The 24225-nt window shown below is 38.9% G+C and overlaps 3 protein-coding genes and 1 long non-coding RNA gene across 4 annotated transcripts; 2 read left to right on the top strand and 2 right to left on the bottom strand.

Moving 5' to 3' along the window:
- The first annotated feature begins 2763 nt into the window (after positions 1–2763).
- p4htmb (prolyl 4-hydroxylase, transmembrane b) lies at positions 2764–8974 on the top strand. Its single transcript, XM_061042854.1, has 9 exons — positions 2764–3577; positions 3671–3752; positions 4703–4893; positions 5031–5127; positions 5920–6082; positions 6197–6382; positions 6657–6747; positions 6915–7038; positions 7854–8974. The coding sequence occupies exons 1-9, from the start codon at positions 3245–3247 to the stop codon at positions 8069–8071; spliced, it is 1485 nt and encodes a 494-aa protein (XP_060898837.1). The 5' UTR covers positions 2764–3244; the 3' UTR covers positions 8072–8974.
- slc26a6l (solute carrier family 26 member 6, like) lies at positions 8355–16850 on the bottom strand. Its single transcript, XM_061042853.1, has 19 exons — positions 16374–16850; positions 16095–16234; positions 15648–15758; positions 15389–15564; positions 15147–15311; positions 14504–14656; positions 14126–14208; positions 13872–14019; positions 13635–13748; positions 12717–12794; positions 12463–12558; positions 12228–12334; positions 12032–12101; positions 11848–11940; positions 11015–11125; positions 10368–10781; positions 9678–9732; positions 9450–9595; positions 8355–9193 (listed from the first exon to the last, which is right to left on the bottom strand). The coding sequence occupies exons 1-19, from the start codon at positions 16511–16513 to the stop codon at positions 9167–9169; spliced, it is 2427 nt and encodes an 808-aa protein (XP_060898836.1). The 5' UTR covers positions 16514–16850; the 3' UTR covers positions 8355–9166.
- Positions 16851–17445: 595 nt separating this feature from the next.
- On the top strand, positions 17446–20942 carry kbtbd12 (kelch repeat and BTB (POZ) domain containing 12). Its single transcript, XM_061042852.1, has 6 exons — positions 17446–17608; positions 18117–19262; positions 19352–19622; positions 19726–19876; positions 19986–20183; positions 20270–20942. The coding sequence occupies exons 2-6, from the start codon at positions 18190–18192 to the stop codon at positions 20437–20439; spliced, it is 1863 nt and encodes a 620-aa protein (XP_060898835.1). The 5' UTR covers positions 17446–17608; positions 18117–18189; the 3' UTR covers positions 20440–20942.
- A 284-nt stretch (positions 20943–21226) lies between these two features.
- On the bottom strand, positions 21227–24209 carry LOC132977929 (uncharacterized). The gene is made up of 4 exons (XR_009673859.1): positions 23888–24209; positions 23361–23497; positions 23025–23256; positions 21227–22719 (listed from the first exon to the last, which is right to left on the bottom strand). It is a non-coding gene; the product is annotated as an uncharacterized LOC132977929 (long non-coding RNA).
- Positions 24210–24225: the final 16 nt, after the last annotated feature.

The following is a 24225-nucleotide window of genomic DNA, read 5'->3' as shown; positions in this document are numbered from 1 at the left end:
TTTTAGAACTTTTTTACAAAAATCATTCATTTTGAAAACTTTTTTAAAAAATAGTGAAAATCTTCTTTTAACTGTAGGGGATTGACTTGATTCACTTCCATTTGTCTCTCAGGTGAGAGTGTGGAGGATAAAAAGTTTTTACTTCTGAAAAAGTTCCCAAACATTTGGAAAAGCTGCAAGCTCATGCTTAAAATGTTTTCACTTTAATTCTTTAAGTGCAAACATATAGAAGCATACTAACCATGTATGTTTATGAAACATGTTTTACCAAGCAGTTTGGAAAGTATGATAAGTGTACATAATGTGTTGACTAAATAAGTGCACAGTAGGTGGCAGTATAACATCACTGAAAACCAGTATAGAGAACTGAACCCGAAATTAAAAAAGTTAGCCTTTATGTAAAATATAAGCTCCAAGCCTAGCTGGTGTTGAGTTCCCGACACGGTGTATTAATATAAATAAATGTGAAGAAAATAAGATCGTTACGTGTTTTCTAAAGATTGGACACAAGACTACTTTAACACTGCATGTTAAGACTTACATTTTTAGAGACACTCCGACGGGAAAGTCCGAAAACTCTTTTGTTTATCAGTTAAAAGAAATATTCAGCCCGGTGACGTTTATGACATCACCTTTGAAACCGGAAGTGACACCTGTGTTCATCTACATGAAGCCTAGTCAAAAGAATGCATTTGTTTGCCATAATGAGCCAAATACAAAAAGGTATTATACACTTTCCATCATCCAGATTCCTCTTAATAATTATCTTTAAAGAAAATTGAATAATGATTAAAAAAAAAAAGTGATGACAATGGGAATCCAAATTAGGACCATAGACTGTAGATTAGGACCATTAGGACACGGGACTGTTTGCAGGCATTATTTGATTTTTAACAAAGAGATAGCACAAATCCCTAACCCACACATCTTTAGATAAAGCTGTATGTGTTGGTATTTTTTTCCCTGCACTATTTTGTTGCAAAGGTAGCTTGGTCTGGGTTTGCTTTTTCAGTGGCACAGACACTACTGAATAATACATCAATATTTTAGGGATACAACAGACAGTAGTGTAGCTTTATGGCCTCCCACTGATCTGCAACTTGCAGTGAGAAATTTCAGGGTGTATGCTATCACCCTTGTCAGAAATACGACCTAAATGCATCCCCCTTGTCAACTCACCATCCCCCTCTCCATCATCCAGTAGCGAGAGAGTTTATGGCTAGAGGGGTTTTTAGGTTGAATGTGAGTCTAGCAGTCTGCCAGACTTAATGATCCTTTGTCTGACAGACTGAGGTTTGAACAAGTTGGAATCTATGGCCTCATACAAGGCCCTGAAAATCTGTTATCTACGTTTTTTTATTCATAAATCAATTAGGCTCATTAGGGTGGTACTAAAAAAAATTCTCAGACTCTTCCTTAAGTCAATTGGTTAACTCTCATACAGATTCTCAAATGATCTACTCAATTCCATTGTATTTGGTAATAAATTTGGAAAGAGATGTTGAAATTTAAAAAAACTAAAACTTTTGGGTGTTGAATAATTAAAGTTTTTTTTCATATGAAATATATTTCAAAAACAAATGTGGACTGAAGCTTAAAATAGCTGTAAAAATTGGGAAGATATTTTATTTAATATTTGGTTTGTAAATGACTGCAATGTCTACATAGACAACAGAGAATATCAGCAAATACTTAGTATTTTGATATTTGATATATATAGCCTGGTCTGTGTTCATTCTACTTCCTGTGAAAACACATCTGTCGACAAAACCCTTTATTGCTTTGTGTGTTTTTAATATTATAATATTTTTATTTTATAATATTTTTGGTAGAAAAATTAGGATTTAAAATTCTTATAGTTGGACAATGTCATCCAAAACCTTTAAACAATTGTAAAAATTAACCTTCATCTAGTTTTTTTTTTTTTTTACTAGTTTTTGTACTTTGTCAAGTTATTGGCATCAATGTTCTAGTAAAACATAGGACACAGAAATATTCAACATAACCTATTTCATTGTATCTTTACCAGAGATGTGCTCACAGGTTTTCTTAAAAATATGTCATTCATCATGGGAAAAAAAACAAAACTACCGATTAGTCAACAAATGGGGGGTAGCTCCACTTAACAGGAAACGCATACAATCATAACAGGCATATTTGAATGCATACAACTGTCCCACATTAGGCAAATCATATTGTCCCACTTTAGGACATGTTTCCTAAAGGAAATTTTGATTTAAAATAACAAATATCGAGTTTATTTACAACATATCATTTTTTTTGATGAGCAAGCATATCATAAAATCATCCCAATAAAAAAAGTAGGATTGTTAAGAAATATATATACTAAACATTAAGTTTGTCTAAACAGTATGTCTCTGTCCTTTGGGTGGTCTTCACGCTTAGTACTTCATTTTTTAAGCTTGTATCGTTCTAATCTATGATTGGACATTTGACAAGTCATGTTATTTTGATCACATGGCATCACAACTTGTGTTAACCCTTAGTTTTATTGACTTTCATTTGTTGTAGGAAGACCTATACCCAGTGGAGCTTAGGTGTCCCACATTAGGCTAATTCACCCTACAGCTCAAATTTGGTAGCCCATGGAATAAGTTAACTCTAAAGGTATCAGCGTTCAGGATCTGTTTTGGAGTATTATTACAAGATAGTAGGCTACAGACAACCCCCATCACTGCATAACATAAAGACAAACTTGTGATATTGGTTTGGGTCACCAGAGGTCAGCACTGTACGCCTTGCGTTCTATTGCTGTCAACGAGCATCCTGCAATATAAAGCAGGATGCACTACAGGCTGATGTTTTTATATGTTCACCAGTCAGGTGTCGTTGATTTTAAAGGGTAATTGTCGTACTCAGTCGATTCTAGGTCAGGTTTATGGACCGGGTTTTCTAAGATGAGCTCCACCGTGGTTTGGGATGCGCAGTGGGCTCTGCAGCCGCTGCTGACTGGGACTGCTGCAGTGTAAACAAGACTCTGCGAGGCTGCAGCGCCGCCGTCTGTGGGCGAAAACACAACGACACAGTACCATTGGCAGCCTAGTTCACTTCTCAGTTTAAACGAGAACAGTTGTATGAAGAATCCTAAATGGGCTTGTTAGTGCGCAGTAAGTTGTTATGCAGCAGTGGATGTCTTTGTTTCATTTAATTCGACTTGATATGTAGGCTACCTCGCGACGCTTATTTATTCAGATGGACTTCACACCCAAAGAAGTATCGGGAAATGACTGACAACCAGGAAACCCCAGATGCTGAGGATAGTAGTCCGTCCGGGGGCGCGACCTTGCCGCTCCGGCCGCCAAGCGAGCGCCTCTCATGCCCCAAGAGCAGCGTCTGCTCTCGCTCCTACTTTGTTGTAGTGATGGTGTTTTTTCACGTCTACATCATTAATGTTATTGCGCTGCTGTTCTACGTGCATTACAGCAGCGGACAGGAAGATGCCAACCGGAGTCGTGATGCTCCCCGCCGTGACCACCAGCGCACTGAGTCGGGACGTCCGCCATCAAAGCCCGACTTTCTGCGCGATGTTTCTCTGACAAGAGTCGAGGGAATACGGGTGAGTTACTCCATGATTTACTCTCTTTACCTCTCTTTTACACACACTTAGATCTAGGGAATCCACAAATCACTGCTCTGGCTATTCTTTCAGGTGGGACATGTGCAGAAGGTGTCACTGGTGCCAGGCAAAGTGCACGAGATGCGGACTCTGAGTATGAAACCTCTGCTGTTTGGTAAGAGCCAAAACATTCACTTCACAAATTTGCAGCGCACACACGCGAGTCTCTAGTGGACAAACAAGTTCACTCTTCTGTTAATGAAACCGACTAGGTTGCATTTACCCATCACTTTAATCGTCATCAAAAATACTGTTTAAACATCCACAGACCAGAGTATGTATACAAGTGGCTATGTAAGCTCAGTCAAGGCCACATGAAATAGTCCTGAGGCTAATACTGAGCTCTGCACAACAGACCCAATTAAATGGCTGTAGCTGAGTGGCTAAAGAGTAGACTAGTACATTTTGTCAGTAGATGCAAGTTGTCCTACATAACATTTGTAGAAACATTTTGATGTGTAAAAATGAAAAGTCTATTTTCTTGTTTCCCCCAGTTCTTTTCATTAGAGTTTTGTTATTCTACTTGAAAAGCTTCAGATGTATGGGTAGGTCAGTGTTAATATCAACGGTTCCCCTTGGCAACAGTAGGTCTGCAAAACTGGTAACTGATCAAATGATTAGGACCTGTCTCGGATACAAAACAGACTGTTTAGTAATGGCTGAATTGATGATCATTTTCTCTATTTTACTTTACACAAAAATCTAAAAAGTCTGTCACAGTTTCATGGAGGCCAGCGTGGTTAAGCAAACATTTTCAACACAAAACAATGAGTGATGAACCAGAATCAGTGGAGATTGTGCTGAAAAAAACTATGATGATTGATTAATAAATTGTCACCTGATTGTTTTTTATGTAGGTGAACTTATTTAGAAAAAAACAAATACTCACTTCAGCTTAAGTTAACATGCAAGTAGAGCATCTGAAAGAAAATGATAACTGTTGAGTATATATAACTGCAATTTAGTGGATATTAAGTTTTCAACAGAGTTACAGTAAAGCTGCAATCATTGGATTTTGTCATAGGACATTTTTCCCCCTCTGTTTATGACTATTTATTTCTGCAGAGATCCCTAATTTTTTGTCTGAGGATGAGTGCCGTGTTGTGATGCAGCTTGCACAGCTTAAAGGTCTCATGGAGAGCCAGCTGATGGTGCAAGAGGGGCAGGAAGAGCTGGCCAAAGAGCTCAATTTGAGCCCAGAGGAGATCTTCAACCTTCTGGATATCAACCAGGACGGACAGTTGCAGCTCCATGAGGTGTATGTCAGTTTGTGGACTGTGAGCACACAGGCTCCAGTGTATGGCATCTATGCACTGCATATATGCACTTCATGTATGTTTCTAAGCTCAGATTCGATTAAGTCATTCATATTTTACTGTCGCCGCTCTGACAGATACTGACTCATTCTAGAGTGAGGGACGGCATCTGGCTCACACCAGAGAATCTGCGAGAAATCTATGCTGGACTCAAAGCTGACAAGGATGGTAACGGTAAGAGATCACATACCGGTATGTCATCATTTAAGTGTCTAAACTAAGAGTATAACAACATTAAACATTATATTGAATAATATGTTATGTTTATTCATATTTTTAAGAAGGTATTTATAAGAGTTTTAATATTTTTTAACACATCTTTAGAATTGTAGTTTTAGTAGTCCAGGAGAGTCAAACAGGGGGAAGGGTGTTTGCTTTAATGTTTGGCTGTTACACACTTTTTCTCCATAAAGGACATTGATGATTGATGACCTCTTGGATATAAGTAAGGTATTTTACCTGCTTCTTGTAAAGTGTCTCGAGATAACACTTGTTATGAGTTGACGCTATACAAATAAAAGTTGATTGATTGATTGATTGATTGGATTGCTGTATTTGAAGGATTTTTAAACAAAAAGCTTTTTTTTTTTTTTTCATGATTTATTGGTATCATTGAGAATATAAGTATATCCAGTGTAATGTATTCACCGGACTGTAGAGTACATAAGTGATACATAGCATTTGGACAATGAGTCTTCAACCCATATCGGCATTCATTTAAACATGTCTTATTGGAATCCACAGCTCTTATTTAAATCTGATCTGTATTAACTTCATGTTATAAAGCTGTAAGAAAAAACTAATGTCCCTGGACAGGTAGTTCTAATGTTGAAAACTGGGCTCCTGCATTCTTCTGTATATGGTTGCTAATTGCTATGACAGAATATTTATGAATGTTGTCAGTTGTGCAAAAACAAAAGTTAAGTATGAATCAGAATTATTTTTACACTGTCCTATTTTGGACAGGTCTGCTGAGTCTAGAGGAGTTCACACTTCTGAGCAGTGATGCCTTCCAGCGCTTCCTGATGCAGCAGGGCGTGAAAAGGAGTCAGCTGGTGAGGAACAGCAGACACACATGGCTGTACCAGGGCAAGGAAGCACACCAGGTCCTCCAGGACATCAAGACCAGGTAGAAAGTCGAAATATGGTCTCTGATTTAACATTAAGAAGTATATAAGTAAAAAAAGGGGCTTTCTAATACTTTACAACTTCCAGATTGTTTTCCCACTTTCTTTTTAAAAAGGGTAACTCGCCTCACTCGGCTCCCACCGTCATTGGTGGACCTTAGTGAGCCTCTTCAGGTGGTTCGCTATGAGGAAGGAGGACACTACCACGCCCACCATGACAGTGGACCTGTGTATCCTGAAACCGCCTGCACACACACACGGCTCGCTGCGAACACCTCCACCCCTTTTGAGACTTCCTGCCGGTGAGATCACTGAGGTGCATGTCGTTGAAAGAGACTGACATTTCTTAACCAAAAAACAAACTGAAAAGTCAAATGTATCTGTCCAGTGTGATTACTAGACTGATCACTGACATCCCATCATGACAGCTTGCATGTGAGCTTGTGTGAAGCCATATTGTGAATTTGGAAGAGTTTGTGTGCTTGCCACTTGTTTTCAAGTGTCTGTACAGTATATGTGTGTTTCTGTGTTTGCACCATACGTGTGTGTCAATTTAAATCTGTGTTGCACACCCAGGTACATCACAGTTCTCTTCTACCTGAACTCTGTTGAGGGGGGTGGGGAGACTGCATTCCCTGTGGCAGACAACAGGACCTATGATGAAGTGGTGCGTAACTGTGTGTGGGTCCTGAAGTGTGTACAGAGAGCCCTGTAAAAGTATTGTGTACATACTCTGCATGTCTTTCATATCTGTGTTAACTCACAAGTTTTTCAGCTTGTGCATGGCTCTAACGCTAAACAGAGTGCGTTACTCAGTTTGGTTGTGTGTTTCAGGCTCTCATACAGAACGACATTGATCTCATGGACACCAGAAGGAATTGTGACAAAAGTAATCTGAGGGTGAAGCCTACAAAAGGGACAGCTGTTTTCTGGTACAACTATCTCTCTGATGGAAGAGGTAGGCAACAGATGAAAAGTTAAGGAACAATTTAGGAATATAAAGTTGCAGGAACAATGTAAATCAGCAGGCTCCATATTATTTACTCTTTTTACATTTTTCTGGTACACACACAATGAACATGATATCCCATACTTAAAATACAAAGAACAAGTCTGTTACATATAATCACAATATCATGAAAAAAGAAAATAAACAATACTATAGTCATGGTAGCAGCTACTGGCTGTCTGTTCACACAGTGGCGCTTTGAGCTAAATGTCCGCATGTTAACAAGCTCATGGATAAAACAATAAGACCTTGATGTTCATCATTTGTTATATTTATAGCATGCAGTATTCCAGTATTTGCTACTTAGTCCTTAAAGCTAATGGAAATGTCATACTTTGTCTGGATCAACATTGCCATCCTAGGGGACGTTCAGCTCTCCTGCCAAAAATGCAGAATGTGAAATTTATTTGTGATATTTATTTTTTCATGCTCCATGGGACAAGCTCAGGCCCAGGGTTGATATTTCAATAAGATTAAAGCCCATGTTGGTGAGGAAAGATTAAAAAAATAAAATAAACTGAGACAACATTCAATCAATAATAATATTAGTAATACTAATAGTAATTCAAATCAGTACATTCATCTATATTTATTTGATTAACTATTCATTGTCCGATGACAGATACAATTTAGCTGGGGGAGTAAAACTGTTCAAATATTTCAAGCCTCGTGTTTGATGGTCAAAACAACATGAGTCCTTTCGAAATACAGAAATGATATTAAGGACAACAACATTCAATTTGTTTTTTTTTCTCCCTCAATAGGTTGGGTAGGAGAACAGGATGAATATGCTTTGCATGGAGGCTGCGTGGTGACACATGGCACCAAGTGGGTCGCCAATAAATGGATCAACATTGATCCAGATTACCAGCGGCAGGCTCGCTACCAGCGGCTGGTTTCCCAGCAGCCAGAGGACGACGATGACGAGGGTCTGACCCTGAACCCGGACACACAGAGTTCTGATGTACATCAAGACTTGTAGCTTTTCAACCAAATTTATATTTATAGAAAAATAAATTCTACCTAGCCTTCTTCAGTCCTGTGCACAAATTTTTCACACACCCCCTGTGGCCAGTATGTAGAGACAAGATTTATTCAGGGAACGAGGTCACAGGGGCCTTATGCAACTGTAAAAAGATGCTGTTGTTAAATGTTGCTTGGATATTTTTATCCTGTTCACTTTTTCATTAGTCTGCTAATTATAATAATTTCCCATCAAAGGAATGTTGCACTAGAAACTCATCTAAAGCAACAATATGTAGGTATTTGGTTTGGTTCGCTGTGAGGCCCAGAGGAGCGTAAATGCACTGTCATGAGACTCACACAGTGCACAGTGCTGTTAGCCTCCCCTCTTTGACAACGTGCATTTGTGAACAAGCAGATGAAGTGAGGCCGGCAAAGACGTTGCAACAAGCTAAACAACCATGTGGACTAGGTAGGTTAAGGTGGTAATATACATTTACAAGGTAATATATTTAAGTAATATTACCAGATTTTGTGCTATTGAATCGACCTTTGATACAGCTATTTAAAGGTGGAAAAGTTACATATTGTTGCTTTAAGAAGTCGAGACAAAATCAATCCTTTGCATGCATTAGCGTTTGCTGTTGCTTTGAGCAAAAATTGCACTTGAATATGGAAGTGGCTGCTGTAAACATGTCAATGTCCTTCCTTGTTGTTGCTACAATGACCAAAAAAAGTCTCACACACTGTCAGTGTGATGCATGTTGCCTTGTCTTTTTTCCTTGAATTTATTCAGATTTTCTGCCAGATTATTTTTTAGAAGGGTGATATTTGAATCTTTCATTTGATTTATTTCATTATCTATTTTTTCCTCTAAGCTGCACTGTATCACTCTCCCACACTGAATAAAAGTTTAATTCAGCTTGTATGTCTTCAGCTTTTATCTTTCTCTTTTAAAGTAAGTATGAATAAGTATTGACATATATGAACATTCAAATTAGAGCCACAAATTATATTTTATTAGTGAGTGATAGTATTTGTTTCATTGTAAGCTCTGAGCATTTGATTTGTAGTATTCCCATCCTTAGTGCTGCATCCCCCGTTCGTTTAGTCTTTAAAGTTTTGTGCCCACATATGTGTCCTGAAATCAAACAGATTGAAAAAGTTGTTTAGCATAAGTCAAATGATTACCGTTTTTTAAAAATAATTTCAGTATATGTATCAGTCACACTTTGATTGGCTTGTTTATAGCTGACAACTATTAACCTCTTGCAATATGTCAGTCTAAAATGTGCTTACATAAAAACTAGCAGGTTTTCTGTATATTCAATTACTTGACATTTGAGTATTAACATTGGTACTTCCAAATATGGTGAACACTAGCAGCGTATACTCACCACTGACAGCTCATATCTGGGGAATGATGTCGCTCCACGATGGTTGAGACAGTACAGCACAGCATCGTGGACGGAGGCAAAAAGGCGTCTCTTTGTTATCATCTCAGAGAAGAAGAAGCCTCGCTCTAACTGTTCCACCACCAAGGCTGAGGAGAAACAAGAGCCATGATGTTATTGAGTCTGTTGTTCCTGTAATGAACTTGAGGAAGTGCGATGGTATTCACTGACCTTGACAACCAGCCAGGTAGATATCCACATCAATCTCACTGAAGTCCAGGAAAATCTGTCAATATAAAAAAGTTAGAAAATGTCCTATCAAGAATCACCACCGCTTCAACATTTCACAAAATCTGTTGTAAGACTTCTATTCCAACAAATGTCACTAACCCAAATTAGACCAATTATTTATTTTGCATTGAATTATCAAGGTTAATATAACACCCCCTTCCGTTTCAGTGGCTAGGCAATCTAAAGTATTTTTTTTTTGCTCTAATAGACACATTCAAAACTGCTGAAAATGTACATAATTATTTATAGGGTGAACTATGTGTGACCGCGTAAGGAAATAATTCACAGCCTGACTTTATCCAGAATTTCACATGCCAGCCCCCCAGTAAAATTCCCACTTAAAGTCGGAGTTAGCTTATGTGAGAACTTATGTGAGAACTGCTTCATACTTTTTTCTGGTTGCCATTAAGTTATTCATCACTTATGGATCACTTGATTCATAAAGGCATGTCCCCCCACCCCCATGTACGACAGTGAAACTCTTACTCTGTGAGGTGCATATGTGAACAGGCAGTCAGGAACATTTCAGGGGCAGCCTGTCCTGAAATTTTATAGACATTTTCAGGAGTGCATGTGTGAAAAGGGCATCTGTCTGTTGGTTTAAAAAATATTGGCCCTATTAGCCCTTACATTTTTTATAGTCTTTATAGCCACTGTGTCGATGAAGTTAGCAGTGGAGAGGTCAATGATGATGGAGTGAATGTCCCAGGTCCACTTCCCCAGTGACCCGAGGGACACCCGCTCCAGGTCCCGGCTCAGCGTGTCATCACTGCTTGAGCCCAGGGTGGTGGTGTCCCCGTCCTGGAGCTCAGACATCCACCCTAAACTGGTGGAGTCTGGATCTCCTCCCTTCAGGTACTCCCATCTACACTGACCGTCTGGTGTTTGAAGACTGGCTGGGATGACAAAAACTGTACTGTTCTCTCTCTCGGTCCAGTCCTGCCCCTCGTCCATGCATGTGTCGGCCCAGCGTCCGGCCTCCTCCTCCACAGAGATCACTGGTGCTGCAGAGAGATGCCTAGCTGCCTTTTGTGCTCGTATTTGCTGAGTGGTACAAGAAAGAAATCATTCAGACATCTGTTTAGTACTGGAGCATTTTCAAGTTTGTTTTTTGGCCTTTGATCATCTAGTTCTGTGACAGCAGGACTGCACCCATATACTAAACTTAACACGCAAGAATTTGGAGCACATTTTACCATATAGGCTAGAGAACTGAGTAACAAACAGGCTTCAGCACTAAAGAGTCATTTTAGTGGTTTATTTCCAGCACACATTACCTCTCTCTTGGCTCTCCTTTTGGCCTGTCTCTCAGCCCTTCTTTCTCTACGTTTCTGTTTGGCCTCCTGCCTCCTCTTGTAAATCATCATTTTACTGATGTCAAGCCCGCTCTGCAATCGGATAAAGAAAAAAGAAATCCTCTGCATCTTTTAAAAAAAAATAAACCAGCATGACCAAAACATGTAAAAGGAGAGGGGGACATATTTCTGACTTGATGATGAGTAGAGCTGAAACAACTGATTAATCAATGTATACCTTCTGTCCATTTTATTAAAAAACGCCAAAGATTTCTCCTGAGTTTGATGTGAGGATTTGCTATTTTTTGTTTCTCAGAAATGACAATTAACTGCATATCTGACATTTATATAACACAAGGAAATTAAAGGTACCAATTGAAGATTAAAGTCGTTGCTTCAATGACCAAAAAGGGCTCACACTGTCAGTGTGATGCATGTTGCCTTCTCTTTTTTCCTTGAGTTTATTGAGATTTTCTCCCAGATTATCTTCTGAAAGGTTATATTTGTTTGATTAATTAATTTAATTAGAATTTTCTCTTACACTCCCCACTTTTCACTGAATGGAAGTTAAAGGGAGCTCACATGTCTTTGGCTTAAATCTTTCCTTATTAAGTAAGGCTTAAATATTGAAATAAATAAACATTAAACTTAGAGTTACAAATAATACTCAATCACAGTAAGTGATATGTGTTATTTGTTCCACTGTAATTACCATTTGTTTAATTTAATAAAAATTACTTAATTGAAGACATCATTGTTAGATTTATTAATAAATATGACTTCATCTGTAAGTATTAGAAAGAAAGAGAACAAACCTTTCTTTTCAGAGCCTCCAGGTAAAGCTCAGCATTGGCGAAATAAACCGTTGCAGACGAGCGAAATATAGTTACACCAGGAACTTCTTTTGCCTGCCAAAAAAAGCAGAAATCTTTTTTTTTTTCTTTTTTTTTTTTAAGGAATATTTAAAAACTTTTATGGCTTCTTGTCTTTCCGTTTTACCTCTGTGTGTGTCTCTATATCCACGTACAGCTCTGTGCCTGGAACATTTCCCAGAACAGAATATGTCGGCCTGAAAACACAAAGTGATTACATGTGCAGGATGTTTGTGTGCAGCATTTTGTTCAGTGTGTCAGGTTTCATTTGAAGTGCTACTGAAGTGAGAGGAACACAATGATGAGGTATAGAGGAGACATACATCTGAGTTCTGAAGATAACAGTAAGCAGAGCAAAGATGATGGATGCAGCCAGGCCAAGATCCAGATTGAACAACATTGTTGACACCCAAGTGACCAACCACACCACCTTGGGGATACAAAAAAACATGACTTATTATCAGTGTGGATTCAAGATTCAACACCACAGTCAATGTGGTTAAAGTTTTTTTACAGGCTCATTTTAGAATATTTGATAGTAGTCTTCACATCTCTCACCAGATCGATCTTGCTGCTTTTCCACAGCGTAGCGATATCAGAGTACTGCTTGAACATGCCCTTCAGATTTACAAAGACAATCGCTGCAAGGATAGCCTGAAACATGAACAAGTTTATTAATGATTAAGCTGATCACCCAGAAATATGAATGAGGCCAATCAAAATGCATCTCATTCCACAAAATATGTCATGAATTATAAATATCGACTGCAAAAAACTTTAACGTGAGGAAAAGAAGTAGAGTATAGCACAACCTTTGGCAGTTCCTGGAAAAGGGGGCCGAGTTTCAGTATCGTCACCAACACAACTAGAGTTGATGCCACGCTAGCCATCTACAGCACAAAAACACCCAACACAAAATAATGTTTTAATATTTAACTGAAACATTTGTGTTCAGCTGGTATGATAGCATTAGTATAGTGTTCAGAAGAGCTGCATAAGTCTATGAACGAGAGATTGGTGCTATATGATAGCACATGCTTCAATCGTTCAGTGGTAACCTTAAAGTCATCTCAACAAACAGATTCATTTTGTTTATTGTTCAGTATAAAAATAAATACATCTCTGCTTTCACAGTTATGTTCAGGTAGCTAGGACCAGCAAAACTTTCTCCTGAGTTTGATGTGAGGTGGTCACTCTTTGCAAATATCTGTAGTGTTAATTGCAAAAAGATTTTTTCAGCTTACTGTTAATTGTCTTGTCTGACACTCATCCCGCAGCAGTAGCAACATGCTTTAAAAACAACTTCATAGAAATACTGTCTTCTCTCTGACGGTCTTGTTTGCCTTTGTAGCTCATAAGGGGCATCACTAGTCATTTCAGAGTGTTTCAAAACCATTTGAAAACATCTCACAGAGGCTTTAAAAATGTGAGTTTGGCTCAGGAAGGAAACCTTCTATATAGCTGATGTAATTTGTACAGTATGGGACATGAGATTAAGTTCTCCCATTACTAACTGACTGACTAGCTGACTTGCTGCAGGACAAAAGGTTTTGAAATTGAGTTTAAGGTTGTTACGGTCAATTTGTGTTTTCATTTTAGAAATAATAATTTAAACATCATTCCTATTTAACACCACCTCAGACATCCATAACTGGGTTATATTCATCGCATATTGATAGTACAACTATTATGTTTCGCAATTACACTGCCAAAAAAATGTGCTTGCTCACCTGTGTTTTTCCTCCAGTGGTCTCTTGGATGAGACTTCGAGACATAGAGGGGCAGACGGCGTAACACTGGAAGAAGCCACCTACTGTGTTACTGAGACCCAGTGCCACCAGCTCCTGGGTCAGGGTAAAAACAGAGATTCAAGAATTTACATGTTGATACAAAAAAAGAAAACAGAGCAAAGCAAACCGGAATGTATAAATGACAGAAACAGAAAATGTAATGAGAATATAGTTTACCTGGTTACTATCCACCTTGTATCCATGTTTCAATGCAAATGTTTTCCCAAGGGAAATAGATATGGCATATCCAACAATGGCCAATGCAAAAGCATCACCGACAACTTCTCCAAAAAGACTCACATCTGGGACACTCGGAGGAAGTAGACTGGTGCAAAGGGAGAGCAGAGGAAGGAATGGGTTTGTACCAGACAAGCTGAGTATATGATTTAACAAATAGTACCAATAAGATAACGTGAATTTAAAATGCTCACCCACTAGGAATTTCTCCAACAACTGAAACAGTGTAGTTGCCATTCAAGTTGGCATAGGATGATATTAATGTTCCTGCCACAATCTAAAGCCACCACAGGAAACATAAAGATCATATACCCACACAATTCAGACAGGACAGTTTAAACCTAAATCATTAAAAACCTGGTTATTCATGAACTGCATGTGAATTTAATTATTAGCCATAAATATCTCATTTTTGCTGTGGACAGCACATAACCAGAGGCCCCGGAGCTACTGCTGAATCAGCAGCTTGGTTCCCCCGTCTGGGCTTTTTCAGTGCTGCTGCATCATCAGCAACAGCGTCACAGAGCACAGAGGTGATAATATCCAGAGTTTGTGTCTCTGTGTTAACTGACTGTGATGAGCTCCACTGGAACAGGCACTGGCAGCTTTCGATTGAGGAAAGAGTTGAGCTCCTTTGCTGCTATTAGAAACACCATGGACACAGCACTGACCACCAGTGTGGGAAGATGAGTGTGTGCCAGCAAGGAGCAAACATCCTTCAGAGTCTGAAAATAGAGAAAAGTAAGGAAGGAGATGATTATGGCTTACACATTAATGCATTAAGCAGACATGTACAGTATAATCTAATAATATAATAAAAAAAAATATTATGGATTCAAAGGTTAGTTATGCTTCCCCCTGTCCAGGAAGTCAGTTGTACTTGCAGGAAAAGGCAGTGTGGTGCTAGTAAAGCCTTACATGATTTAGAGCACTCTTATTGGCATGAAGACATTAAATCAAAACATTTTATGCATTTTGTTGGAGTAAAAATAGAACTAATACAGATTCAGACACTGTGTAAAAGTAATGACAATCGTAATGGTCAAGGAATCTGAACTGGTTTAGTGTTATTCCTTTAATACTGTTTGCAGCCAATTCTCTGCACCTCAGCAAACTTCCTGGTTAATGGTTAAATAAAAAACATTAATGTATTAAACACTTGTGTTGGTGTTACCTAAAAAAAAAAACAATAATTAAAAACTTGTCAGTACTCACATAGACCAGTGACAAGGGCCCACTAACTCTTGTTGGTGAAATCCCAAAGATGTACTTCAGTTGTGCAACAACAGCATGCGCTGCAGCAGCTGTTGTGTAAGCCCGTACCAAAGGTTCAGACAGGTACGTTCCTACGAATCCAAACTTCACCAAACCCAGCACCACCTATGAAGCAGTCATCAATATATTAATTTTGCCTGATGTAACAACAAAATAAAAAAAATCCTGTAGGATGTTCAGACCTGAATTAATCCTGCTAGGACCGTGGTAGCAGCTGCCACCTGCACCCTGTATGAGTCCCGAGCAGTTATGTCCAGCTCTGCAGTAACGTTGGTCCCATTTTGCTTGAGGAAATCCATGTCTGGGGCAAGTCTCTCTGTCACACTACCCACCATGATGCTGAGCACAGTAAATGTACCTAAACTCAAGAGAAGACAACAGCACATGTTATTACAGAGGATATTATTGCAATTGTCAAAAAATATTTCTCTCTTTCCGTACCAATGGAGATATGACGTGATGTCCCAAAAAAGATGTAGATAAAAGCTGGATAGAGTGATGTGTAGAGGCCAAAAACAGGAGGTAAGGAAGCTAACAACGCATATGCCATACCTGTTGGGGAAAAAAATACACCTGTCTCATTTGATAAATATTTCATGCTATTAAACATTTTCAAGAAGCTTAACCGTTTTAAATTAAGCATTACAGTACAAGCAGATTAACTGATCTCCAGAGGGATGGTACATGTAAAACATAGTTATTGTGTAATAGAATATGAAACAATGTTCAAATTAAACTTTATCTTTTTGTAATACACCCTAAAGTCATGAAAGTCATACTACTTAGAATCACAATGAGAGCTTCAATTGGAGACATACAAATAAACATAAAATTTTCTTCCAGCAATATTGTCAATATGCACTCAACCGTGATGGACTAATGTCGTACCCTGCGGCAGATGCATTATGCCCACGCTGATGCCAGAGATGAGGTCTGGCATGCCGTAGTCCCAGACCGAGTACTTGGGCAGCCAATACAACACAGGCAAGCTGCTCAGCACAGTGTGTTTCAGTCTGGGTAATGTACATCTGGAAAAGATTTGAAGGTTACTCAGTCTTCTTTTCGTCAAGCTGTTACAAAAGATGACTGTTCAATTTTCAACCAGAGAGGAGAAAACTTTATACTAAACACAGCTTTAAAGAAATCAAGCCACAAAATGTGTTTTACCTTAATGAGCCTTTTAGCTGTTCCGTCAGAGAAGTTTGGTTGTCAGCGTATGCTTTTCTCTGCGTTAACTCTTCCAGTCTCTGTTCATCCAGCACTTCCCGCTCCACTTTGTATACTCCAGATTTGCCAGGATAGTCCATTTGGCTAAATGTGTACTACCCTTTTAAATCTCTTTTAATATGCTGTTTAAGATTTATTCCAAAGACTCTCAGCTACCGCAATGTCCACCAGAAGTTGATACTACTTATCACCAGAACAACTGTATCAGCATAAGTATATTGTTTTGCCTACTGTTTAACTAAAGTCAGGATGTTGTGGACGGTGCCTTTTCAGGACAAGAATGGCAGACTGCAAGAAGCACAGAATGTAATTATAGTCTTAAAGAGGAAAAATATTAACTCTGTTAAATTTCAATGGATTTTTGAGAGGTGTGTTTCCATCCTTGCAATTTTCCAACTCACAAGCAAAACTGAAGCTAATGAAGCATGAAATGGCCCTTTAAACTCAAATGACTGCGGCCAAGCCAGTCTTTTTGAGGAACGGTGGTCAACAAAATACCTGAAATATTTCACATGCAAAAGTTATCTTGAAAACCTTCAAGTTGTCAGTGAATATTTAACATAATGCTACAAAATCAGATGTTATGCTGAAATTAAATACGTTAAGTACAGTAAGTTTACAAAGTAGATTATGGCTGACACAAAAGACACAAGAACGATGATTGATACCAAAGAGATGGGGTCTGTTTTTTGACATGTGGGCATTAAGCATACTGGGCCTTTAAGAGAGCTGTCATGAAATCTGAATCCAAGCAGGGAGCAATGTTTCATTCCAGAGATACATTACATGTGACCAAGGCAATCATACAAAAATTACCCAAAATAAAGTTCAGTATGATGTTAATGGGTTGGATAAGGAAATGTACAAATAATTCCACAATATTTGTCAGTGTCTAGGCTAAAACAACGTCCATTCTCCTGATCACTCAAACTCCTCTGACCCACTTGCTGCCTCCACAACACAACATCTATTTTTGGGTTAGTAGCTCAGAGGGCTACAGCCACGGAGGGGGTACATATCTTTGTCTCTTGCTATTGCTCAGACCTTTACTTACCCCCCAGGCAGACACATTCGACGAAATCTACAACACATAAAGCCTGATGCCAAAAAAAATTGACATTAGCTGGAGTTCTTAGACAAACAACAACAGCAGACAAGAGGAACTGATGACTTTGGTAAGACTGACACAGAAATGGTATCTTTTATAATTTGGAGAGTTGTGTTTCTAAGAAGAGGACACATGTTATATGAATCATGTTAGCATTTTCATACCATTTTGTTTTATTAAGGCTAATAATGAAAATGTGTTTATCATAATGGGGTCTGCTTAGTATGTTCATGAGCTCATGAAAAGAATCTTGTAAATTTAAAGATAAGAGTGTTTTTGAAATACTGAAATGTTCTTTAATGCTTTAAATGTTTTTTTTTTCTTGAAGACTCTTTATAGTTCATCAAGTAAGACAATAATGACATCTCTTACATCCGCATGTCCATTGTAGGAACTTAAATAAATAGTGTTATGTTGATAAATTTACATTTGTCCATATTCATTAAGAATTGGACTACTCAATTATGTCATCATATGTATATTTCCAACATGTGTTTGCTTATTAAATTGCTGTTGGATATAATATTGATTGATGCCCAACATTTGTTTCCCTCTTTTTTGTCTTTGATTTTCAGAGACAACCTCCTGAGGGTTAAAAACATCCTTTGCAACTCTGTTAACATTTTCTTACTGAAAAGTTAATCCAAAATGGATCTTACAGCCAAACATGGGCTGGCACTGCTTGACCAGTTGAGGAAAATGAGGGAGACTGAACATCTGACAGATGTGGTGCTGGTTGCTGAGGGCATCAGCTTCCCTTGTCACCGTGTTGTTTTAGCTGCCTTCAGCCCATACTTTCGCGTCATGTTCACGTGTGGCCTGCGTGAGTGCAACAACAGAGAAATATTCCTGCGTGACACCCCTGCAGAGAGCCTATCCCTTCTCTTGAACTACATGTACTGCTCAGATCTTCCTCTCACTAACGCAAATGTACAAGGCATCTCGATCGCAGCATTTCTCCTTCAGATGGATGAAGTCTTCACTCGCTGTCAGCTGCATATGACAGAGAATATGGATGCCTCCAACTGCCTTGGTGTCTACTACTTTGCCCGTGACCTTGGCGCAGAGGACTTGGCTGACCATGCTCAGCACTTCCTGAGGCAGCATTTTGACAAAGTCTGTCAAAATGAGGAAATCCTGGAGCTGGAGGCCCATCAATTAGGAAGGCTCCTGACTTCTGATGACTTAAATGTTTCACAAGAAGAGACTATCCTGGATGTGGTTCTTCGCTGGGCCAAGCAGAGTACTCTGAGTGACAGAGAGGTCCGGGTCCTGCATCTTCCAGAGCTTCTGAGGAAGGTCCGTCTGCCACTGATCAACCCTGACTATTTACGAGAGGCGATGAAGAGGAATACGGCCCTGCTGTCTAATGCTGAATGTCTGGAGATTCTCGATGAAGCGTTGGGGGCTGCAGGGATGCATCCCACAGCTGCAGCACGCAAACTAAAGCTGCGGTACGGCATGGAGACCACGGATCTGCTACTCTGTGTAGGCAATGACAGTGATGGGATTAGGTCAAGATATGGAAACTATTCTGAGCGCAGCTTTTGCTACGCTCCGTCCACAGGTCGAACCTACTACATCACTTCACCTCGCTATGCAGAGGCTTTGGGTTATGTGTGTGCTGGGGTTGTAACTGAAAGAAATGACATCATAGTAGCAGGAGAAGCAAGTGCACGCAAAATAGCCCGTCACAAGGACATGAGTGTTGAGATCTACAGGTAAGAAAGACATTAGATAACACTTTTGATAACTCTGTATTTGCATGCTCCACACAGATGGTACTCATGCTGTTATTTTGGATTTCCAGATACCGAGTGGAGGCCCAAGGAACCTGGGAGAGCCTGACATCAGCAGAGTACCGTGATTCGTACGGTTTGGGATCTCTGGGCGACACGTTGTACCTCTTGGGTGGGCAGATGAAGTTGAAGAACCAGTTTCTCATAACTAACTGTGTGGAGCGATGGTCTCTGCAGGGTGGACCCTGGCGCAGTGCAGCACCCTTGCCTCTGCCTTTGGCCTATCACAGCGTGGTCAGAATGAAAGATCGACTTTATGTGATGGGTGGTCGAACACCACAGGTGAAGTCAAGTAAACGTTAAACGTGTCGATGTCTTAACATTTATTGCTGCTCTACTTTGTCATTATCTCATCTTGTTGCATGCCTTCCCTTAAACCATCCAGTCATACCGGATGGATGACGAGCCTGACCGTCTTAGTAATCGCCTCCTGGAGTATGATCCAAATACAAATAAGTGGACAGAGTTATGTCCCATGAAGTACTCAAAGTACCGCTGTAGTGCTGTCGCACTCAATGGGGAAATCTTTGTGATTGGTAAGATTGTAATCAACTTATTTTTATTTGTTTTATCTTGGGACACCTATAGAGGCCCAATATTGATCCTTAAAAGAATAATGCTATTTGGTGATAACTTATCTTTTAGGTGGTATTGGATGTGAGGGAGCCGACTGTGGGCAATCTCGACACTGCCTTGATGCTGTAGAGATCTACAACCCAGATGGAGACTACTGGAAGGATGGTCCTCCACTCCCATGTGCACAACTCTCGCTGCACTCCACCGCCTCTAATGCAGGAGTGGTGGGAGGCAAGATTTATGTGTGTGGATACTACAAAGGAGCAGGTAATAACAGAGTCAAAATCCAACAAGTGTTTGAAAGACCTTTAACAAGTACCGTAACTGTATTGTCCTTTCTTAACTTTCCTTAGGTCGTCACGATAATATAACAAAGGACATTTTGGAATTGGATCCACGGGATAACCGGTGGACAGTGGTTGCTCGACGCGCTCTGATGCATGAGAACTATGATGTCTGCTTGGTGGCAAATCTTAACCCAAGGGGACTCATGTCCCCACCTGCAGACTTAGTTACACAGTGATGCCCCTGTCAGATCAGATCAACGTCTGTCAGGGGCAGTAGTGACAGAATTACTTATTAATGCACTTATTGCTGGGCCAAAGGCATATACTTTTAGAGCAAATAGATCTCACAGCCTTGCTTAATGATTCGCACATCAATAGAGAGTACAGACAGTTTGTAAATATAGCTTTTTTTTTCTTGTTTGTTTTTTGTGTATCATCTGCAGAGATTGGTCTTCTGTAACCTGCAACTGTTCGACACTTAACATAATTAGGAAAATAAGTAAATATCTCTGACATTAAACAATAGGAGAGAGGTTACTGTAAAATAAAAAAAGAGATGCTGACAGCAATCATTTCCATCATCGATCTGCTGTATATTTTCTCAATATCTGGTTCTGTCAAAGAAATGTTGAAAAAGTTGGAATCACAATTTATTTGGTAAATGTTGCCTTTTCAGAATTGACTAGTCTGCTAAACAGTACACAATATCAATATATTTAGTTCACTTTCATCAGTGACATAGAAAAACAACAAACTGTTGCATTGCAGCAACAATTCAGCTGAAAGCAAAAGCGTGAGGTATTTGTGCTTAAAAATGGACTGAAATGATTTACCAATCAAATAAATATAGCAGTTCTAGTTAAATAATGGACAATTATTTAATCAACCTTGAAATAAAATATATGATAACAGTAAATTGACTTTGTCAGACTTGCTACTGAATAAAATGTGAATACTTTGTATTTAATGCACTTTTTTTTGTTGCATGCTTGCTTAAGCAAAATAAAAACTTGGGAGACTGAACTGTCTCTCTAATAAAAGGCATAAAAAGCCCAAAAATAAATATTTAGAAAAACAAAGGATAAAAAGAACTTGTAATGGCAGCCTTCCAGGCTGCAATAACTACATCACAATGACTCTTTACAAAATCAGAACCCATATATACCAAACAGAAATCATACAATAAATACAACTGGTACCTAATGATTACAATCTCAGTTTATTTTTATGTCAAGTCATTAGTATATTTATACAGAAACAAATATTTTTAAAAGTCAGCAGAGACACTTCGGCAACACTTGTAATAAAAGGAAATTAAATGAGTAAGAAGTGCTTTGTGGGTTTCATTTCTTAGGTTAAGTCATTACACTACAAGTACTTCCACATCAAGTTCAAGATAAAAAATATTGGACAATGTTTTTCTTCCAAAAACTAGTTTACAGAATACATCTACAACAAACAGAACTTTGTAAGAGTTAATATGTATAATCATAAACACCTGTGTCTTTTGTTTCCCTATACACCAAAAAAAAGGGAACACCCATGTTTCAGTCCTTTTATCAACCTTTAAAATCCTAAAGCTGAATCCATGTCAAACAATTGCCAGAAGCCAGGTTTTTCTGGGGTTACTGACCTGGACTCTGCTGAGAGCTTCTGTAAGATTGGTTCGAACCCTGCGGAGCACAGAGAGCTGCTGCTGTCCTGAGACCAGCAGCTGAGCGGGGTGATGACACATCCTGCAGCTTTGGATCTTGTCTCCCTGTTCAGCAGTTCATGACAGCCTGTGTTTAGGCCCACCTGGGTTTTCACTGCGTTCACATCATGACGCTCACCGATAGGTAAAGAAACATTTTTTTGTTGGTTACAGTTCATTAGAGGCCGGCTATTTTCATCCCTGACAGTATGCTTACTCCTCTGTGGAAGCACCAACGGCCTCTTTTTGCGCCTCCTCCGGTCTCTCGTAGTAAATTTCCTCTTTGCTACAGTGCAGCTGGGATTCTGAGGCAGAACATTATTCTGGTTGTGTTCAAGGTTGTTGGATATACATGTCAGCTGTGTGGCTTCCAGCTTGTTGTCCAGCAGGATATTGGACATTTGTTGTTCGGGCCCTGGTGATGTCTGGATGGCACTGTGGACCACTTCTTTGGGTTTGGGTTTGGCTGAATGCTCTGAGACTAAGGTGCTGAGCAGCTTCAGGGCCTCTTCGAGCATGTTTCGTTCTGTCTCCTGCTTCTCTCTCAGACACTCCAGACTTTTCCTTAAGCTTTGCAGGTTTGAGCCAAGTTCTGCTGTATTTTCTCCAATCTACATGAAATGATAAAAACAAACAATAAGACTCAACAAATGCAGAAACATTTACTAGTCACTACAAGATTAAAACAAATGAAACAAATGAATTATCTTTTGTACCTTCTCCTCCAGTTCTGTTGTAATCTCTCTCTGGGAGTTCACTTTATCCAGCAAAGTTTCAAACTGCTGCAAAATGTTACTTTGAAGACTACTAAGACTATTTTGCACTATGAAAAAATAATGAAAGGTAGAAATAAATATATCATTGAAAAAACATTACAATTTCACTCTAAAATTAAATAAATATATAGCAGTAAATAATAAACATAACAAACATAAAATACATAGAGCCCTAGAGTAAAACCTTAAAGTAACAGCAGATGTAAGTTACCAATGTTTAAACATTGGACAAAGGGCACCATCTACAGGAAATAAGAAGTATTACCGGTAACTGCTTCCCCTTTTCCCCCTGAGTGCCCCTCTTTGTCTTTAGTTTCAGCAAAAATACACATCTGTAAATTGGGTAACTTACATGTTGATGCAAACTTGTCAAATCTTTCAAGGGCGTTTTGGCACACAGCAGTATTTCTCTCCGTGCCAGCAACCAGTTGTTGGATCTAGAAAGAAAAAAAATACATATTTTAATAACTTACATCAATCAATAGATTAGCAGTAAACTGAAAAAGCAACAGAATAAATGCCTTTTATAACTTACGTTGCTTAGGGTTTCTCGAATATGATGAAATTCTTTAGTCAAATGATCACTGTTAAAGCAAATAAACGCAAAGTTTCCAGAGGCATATTTTAAATTTTTCAAAACTTAATAATCCAGGGCAAATTGTACGTTTCATGAGACATAAAGAAATACCTGTCATATTTTTCTTTTGCCTTTTTCTTGTCATCTTCAAATTTCTCAAGTAGTCCAAAAGCTTTGCTTTTGTCCATGAAGTCGCCAAGCAGGAGAGGTCTGGTGTGGTAACTGCTTGAAAACTTTGGGTCACTTCCCTTAAAAATAAGAAAAAAAACTGAGGTTAAGAGATAGATATTTTTTACAGGATTAATCTCAATTTCTGCACTCATGATCCGGTGAGCTACTACCCAGGGTATCCACCCAAAAGAAACGTTTTCCTTGAGTGGATTCGTGGGTATACAAGTTTTACAATACTGTAGTACATTGATTGGGTTTATTTTCAAAAAGGTCTCTTACTAAAGATTAGCACTTTAAATAATTGTTTGTTACTTGCTTTAAAAACAGTTTAGAAAATACAGGAGAGTATACATTTCTATTATCACAGAATATGCAATCAATGATGCCAACCAGTCGCTCTAGAAATGGTCTTGTCTTACTAGATCTCCGTGGTATTTATATTTGAAAAATAAGTCTTTATAGCGCACCTCTTGTGAACTTTGTTGGGAGGTCCTCGAAGACAAACTCATATCTTGAGATGCGCCTTGAGAGTTCTCAGGCCAAAACTGGGACCCAAAGAACTGAGATTCTGTAAAATTGGAGTATCCGCTCGGAGCCATATTCCTGTGGGTTATTTTGTCCCAACCAGATATGATGATTAAGGAAAACACAAAACACTATTTGTCCATGCCGTAGAAGAGACAGTCTTTGTACACATCAGTTAAACACAGAGACACACATAAAACAATTCACCATGAAGTGGGTTTAAACTATTATTGAGTTTTTAAGTATATTGCCCTTAAATATTTCTTAAAACATTTTCTAG

Source organism: Labrus mixtus, chromosome 7 (assembly GCF_963584025.1).
Source record: "Labrus mixtus chromosome 7, fLabMix1.1, whole genome shotgun sequence".
In the NCBI taxonomy this organism is placed as follows: domain Eukaryota; kingdom Metazoa; phylum Chordata; class Actinopteri; order Labriformes; family Labridae; genus Labrus; species Labrus mixtus.
This window is presented reverse-complemented; position numbering and strand designations above follow the sequence as displayed.

Excerpts from the sequence above, each read along its gene's own strand:
- p4htmb (XM_061042854.1), top strand. The coding sequence starts at position 3,245 with ATGACTGACAACCAGGAAACCCCAGATGCTGAGGATAGTAGTCCGTCC. Across the intron at positions 4,894-5,030 it reads GACAGTTGCAGCTCCATGAG|ATACTGACTCATTCTAGAGT; the intron begins GTGTATGTCAGT and ends CCGCTCTGACAG. Across the intron at positions 7,039-7,853 it reads CTATCTCTCTGATGGAAGAG|GTTGGGTAGGAGAACAGGAT; the intron begins GTAGGCAACAGA and ends CTCCCTCAATAG.
- slc26a6l (XM_061042853.1), bottom strand. The coding sequence starts at position 16,513 with ATGGACTATCCTGGCAAATCTGGAGTATACAAAGTGGAGCGGGAAGTG. Across the intron at positions 9,733-10,367 it reads CTATAAAGACTATAAAAAAT|ATTTTCCTGGACTTCAGTGA; the intron begins GTAAGGGCTAAT and ends TTATATTGACAG. Across the intron at positions 9,194-9,449 it reads CCAGATATGAGCTGTCAGTG|GACACATATGTGGGCACAAA; the intron begins GTGAGTATACGC and ends GTTTGATTTCAG.
- kbtbd12 (XM_061042852.1), top strand. The coding sequence starts at position 18,190 with ATGGATCTTACAGCCAAACATGGGCTGGCACTGCTTGACCAGTTGAGG. Across the intron at positions 19,877-19,985 it reads TGGGGAAATCTTTGTGATTG|GTGGTATTGGATGTGAGGGA; the intron begins GTAAGATTGTAA and ends CTTATCTTTTAG. Across the intron at positions 20,184-20,269 it reads TGGATACTACAAAGGAGCAG|GTCGTCACGATAATATAACA; the intron begins GTAATAACAGAG and ends AACTTTCCTTAG.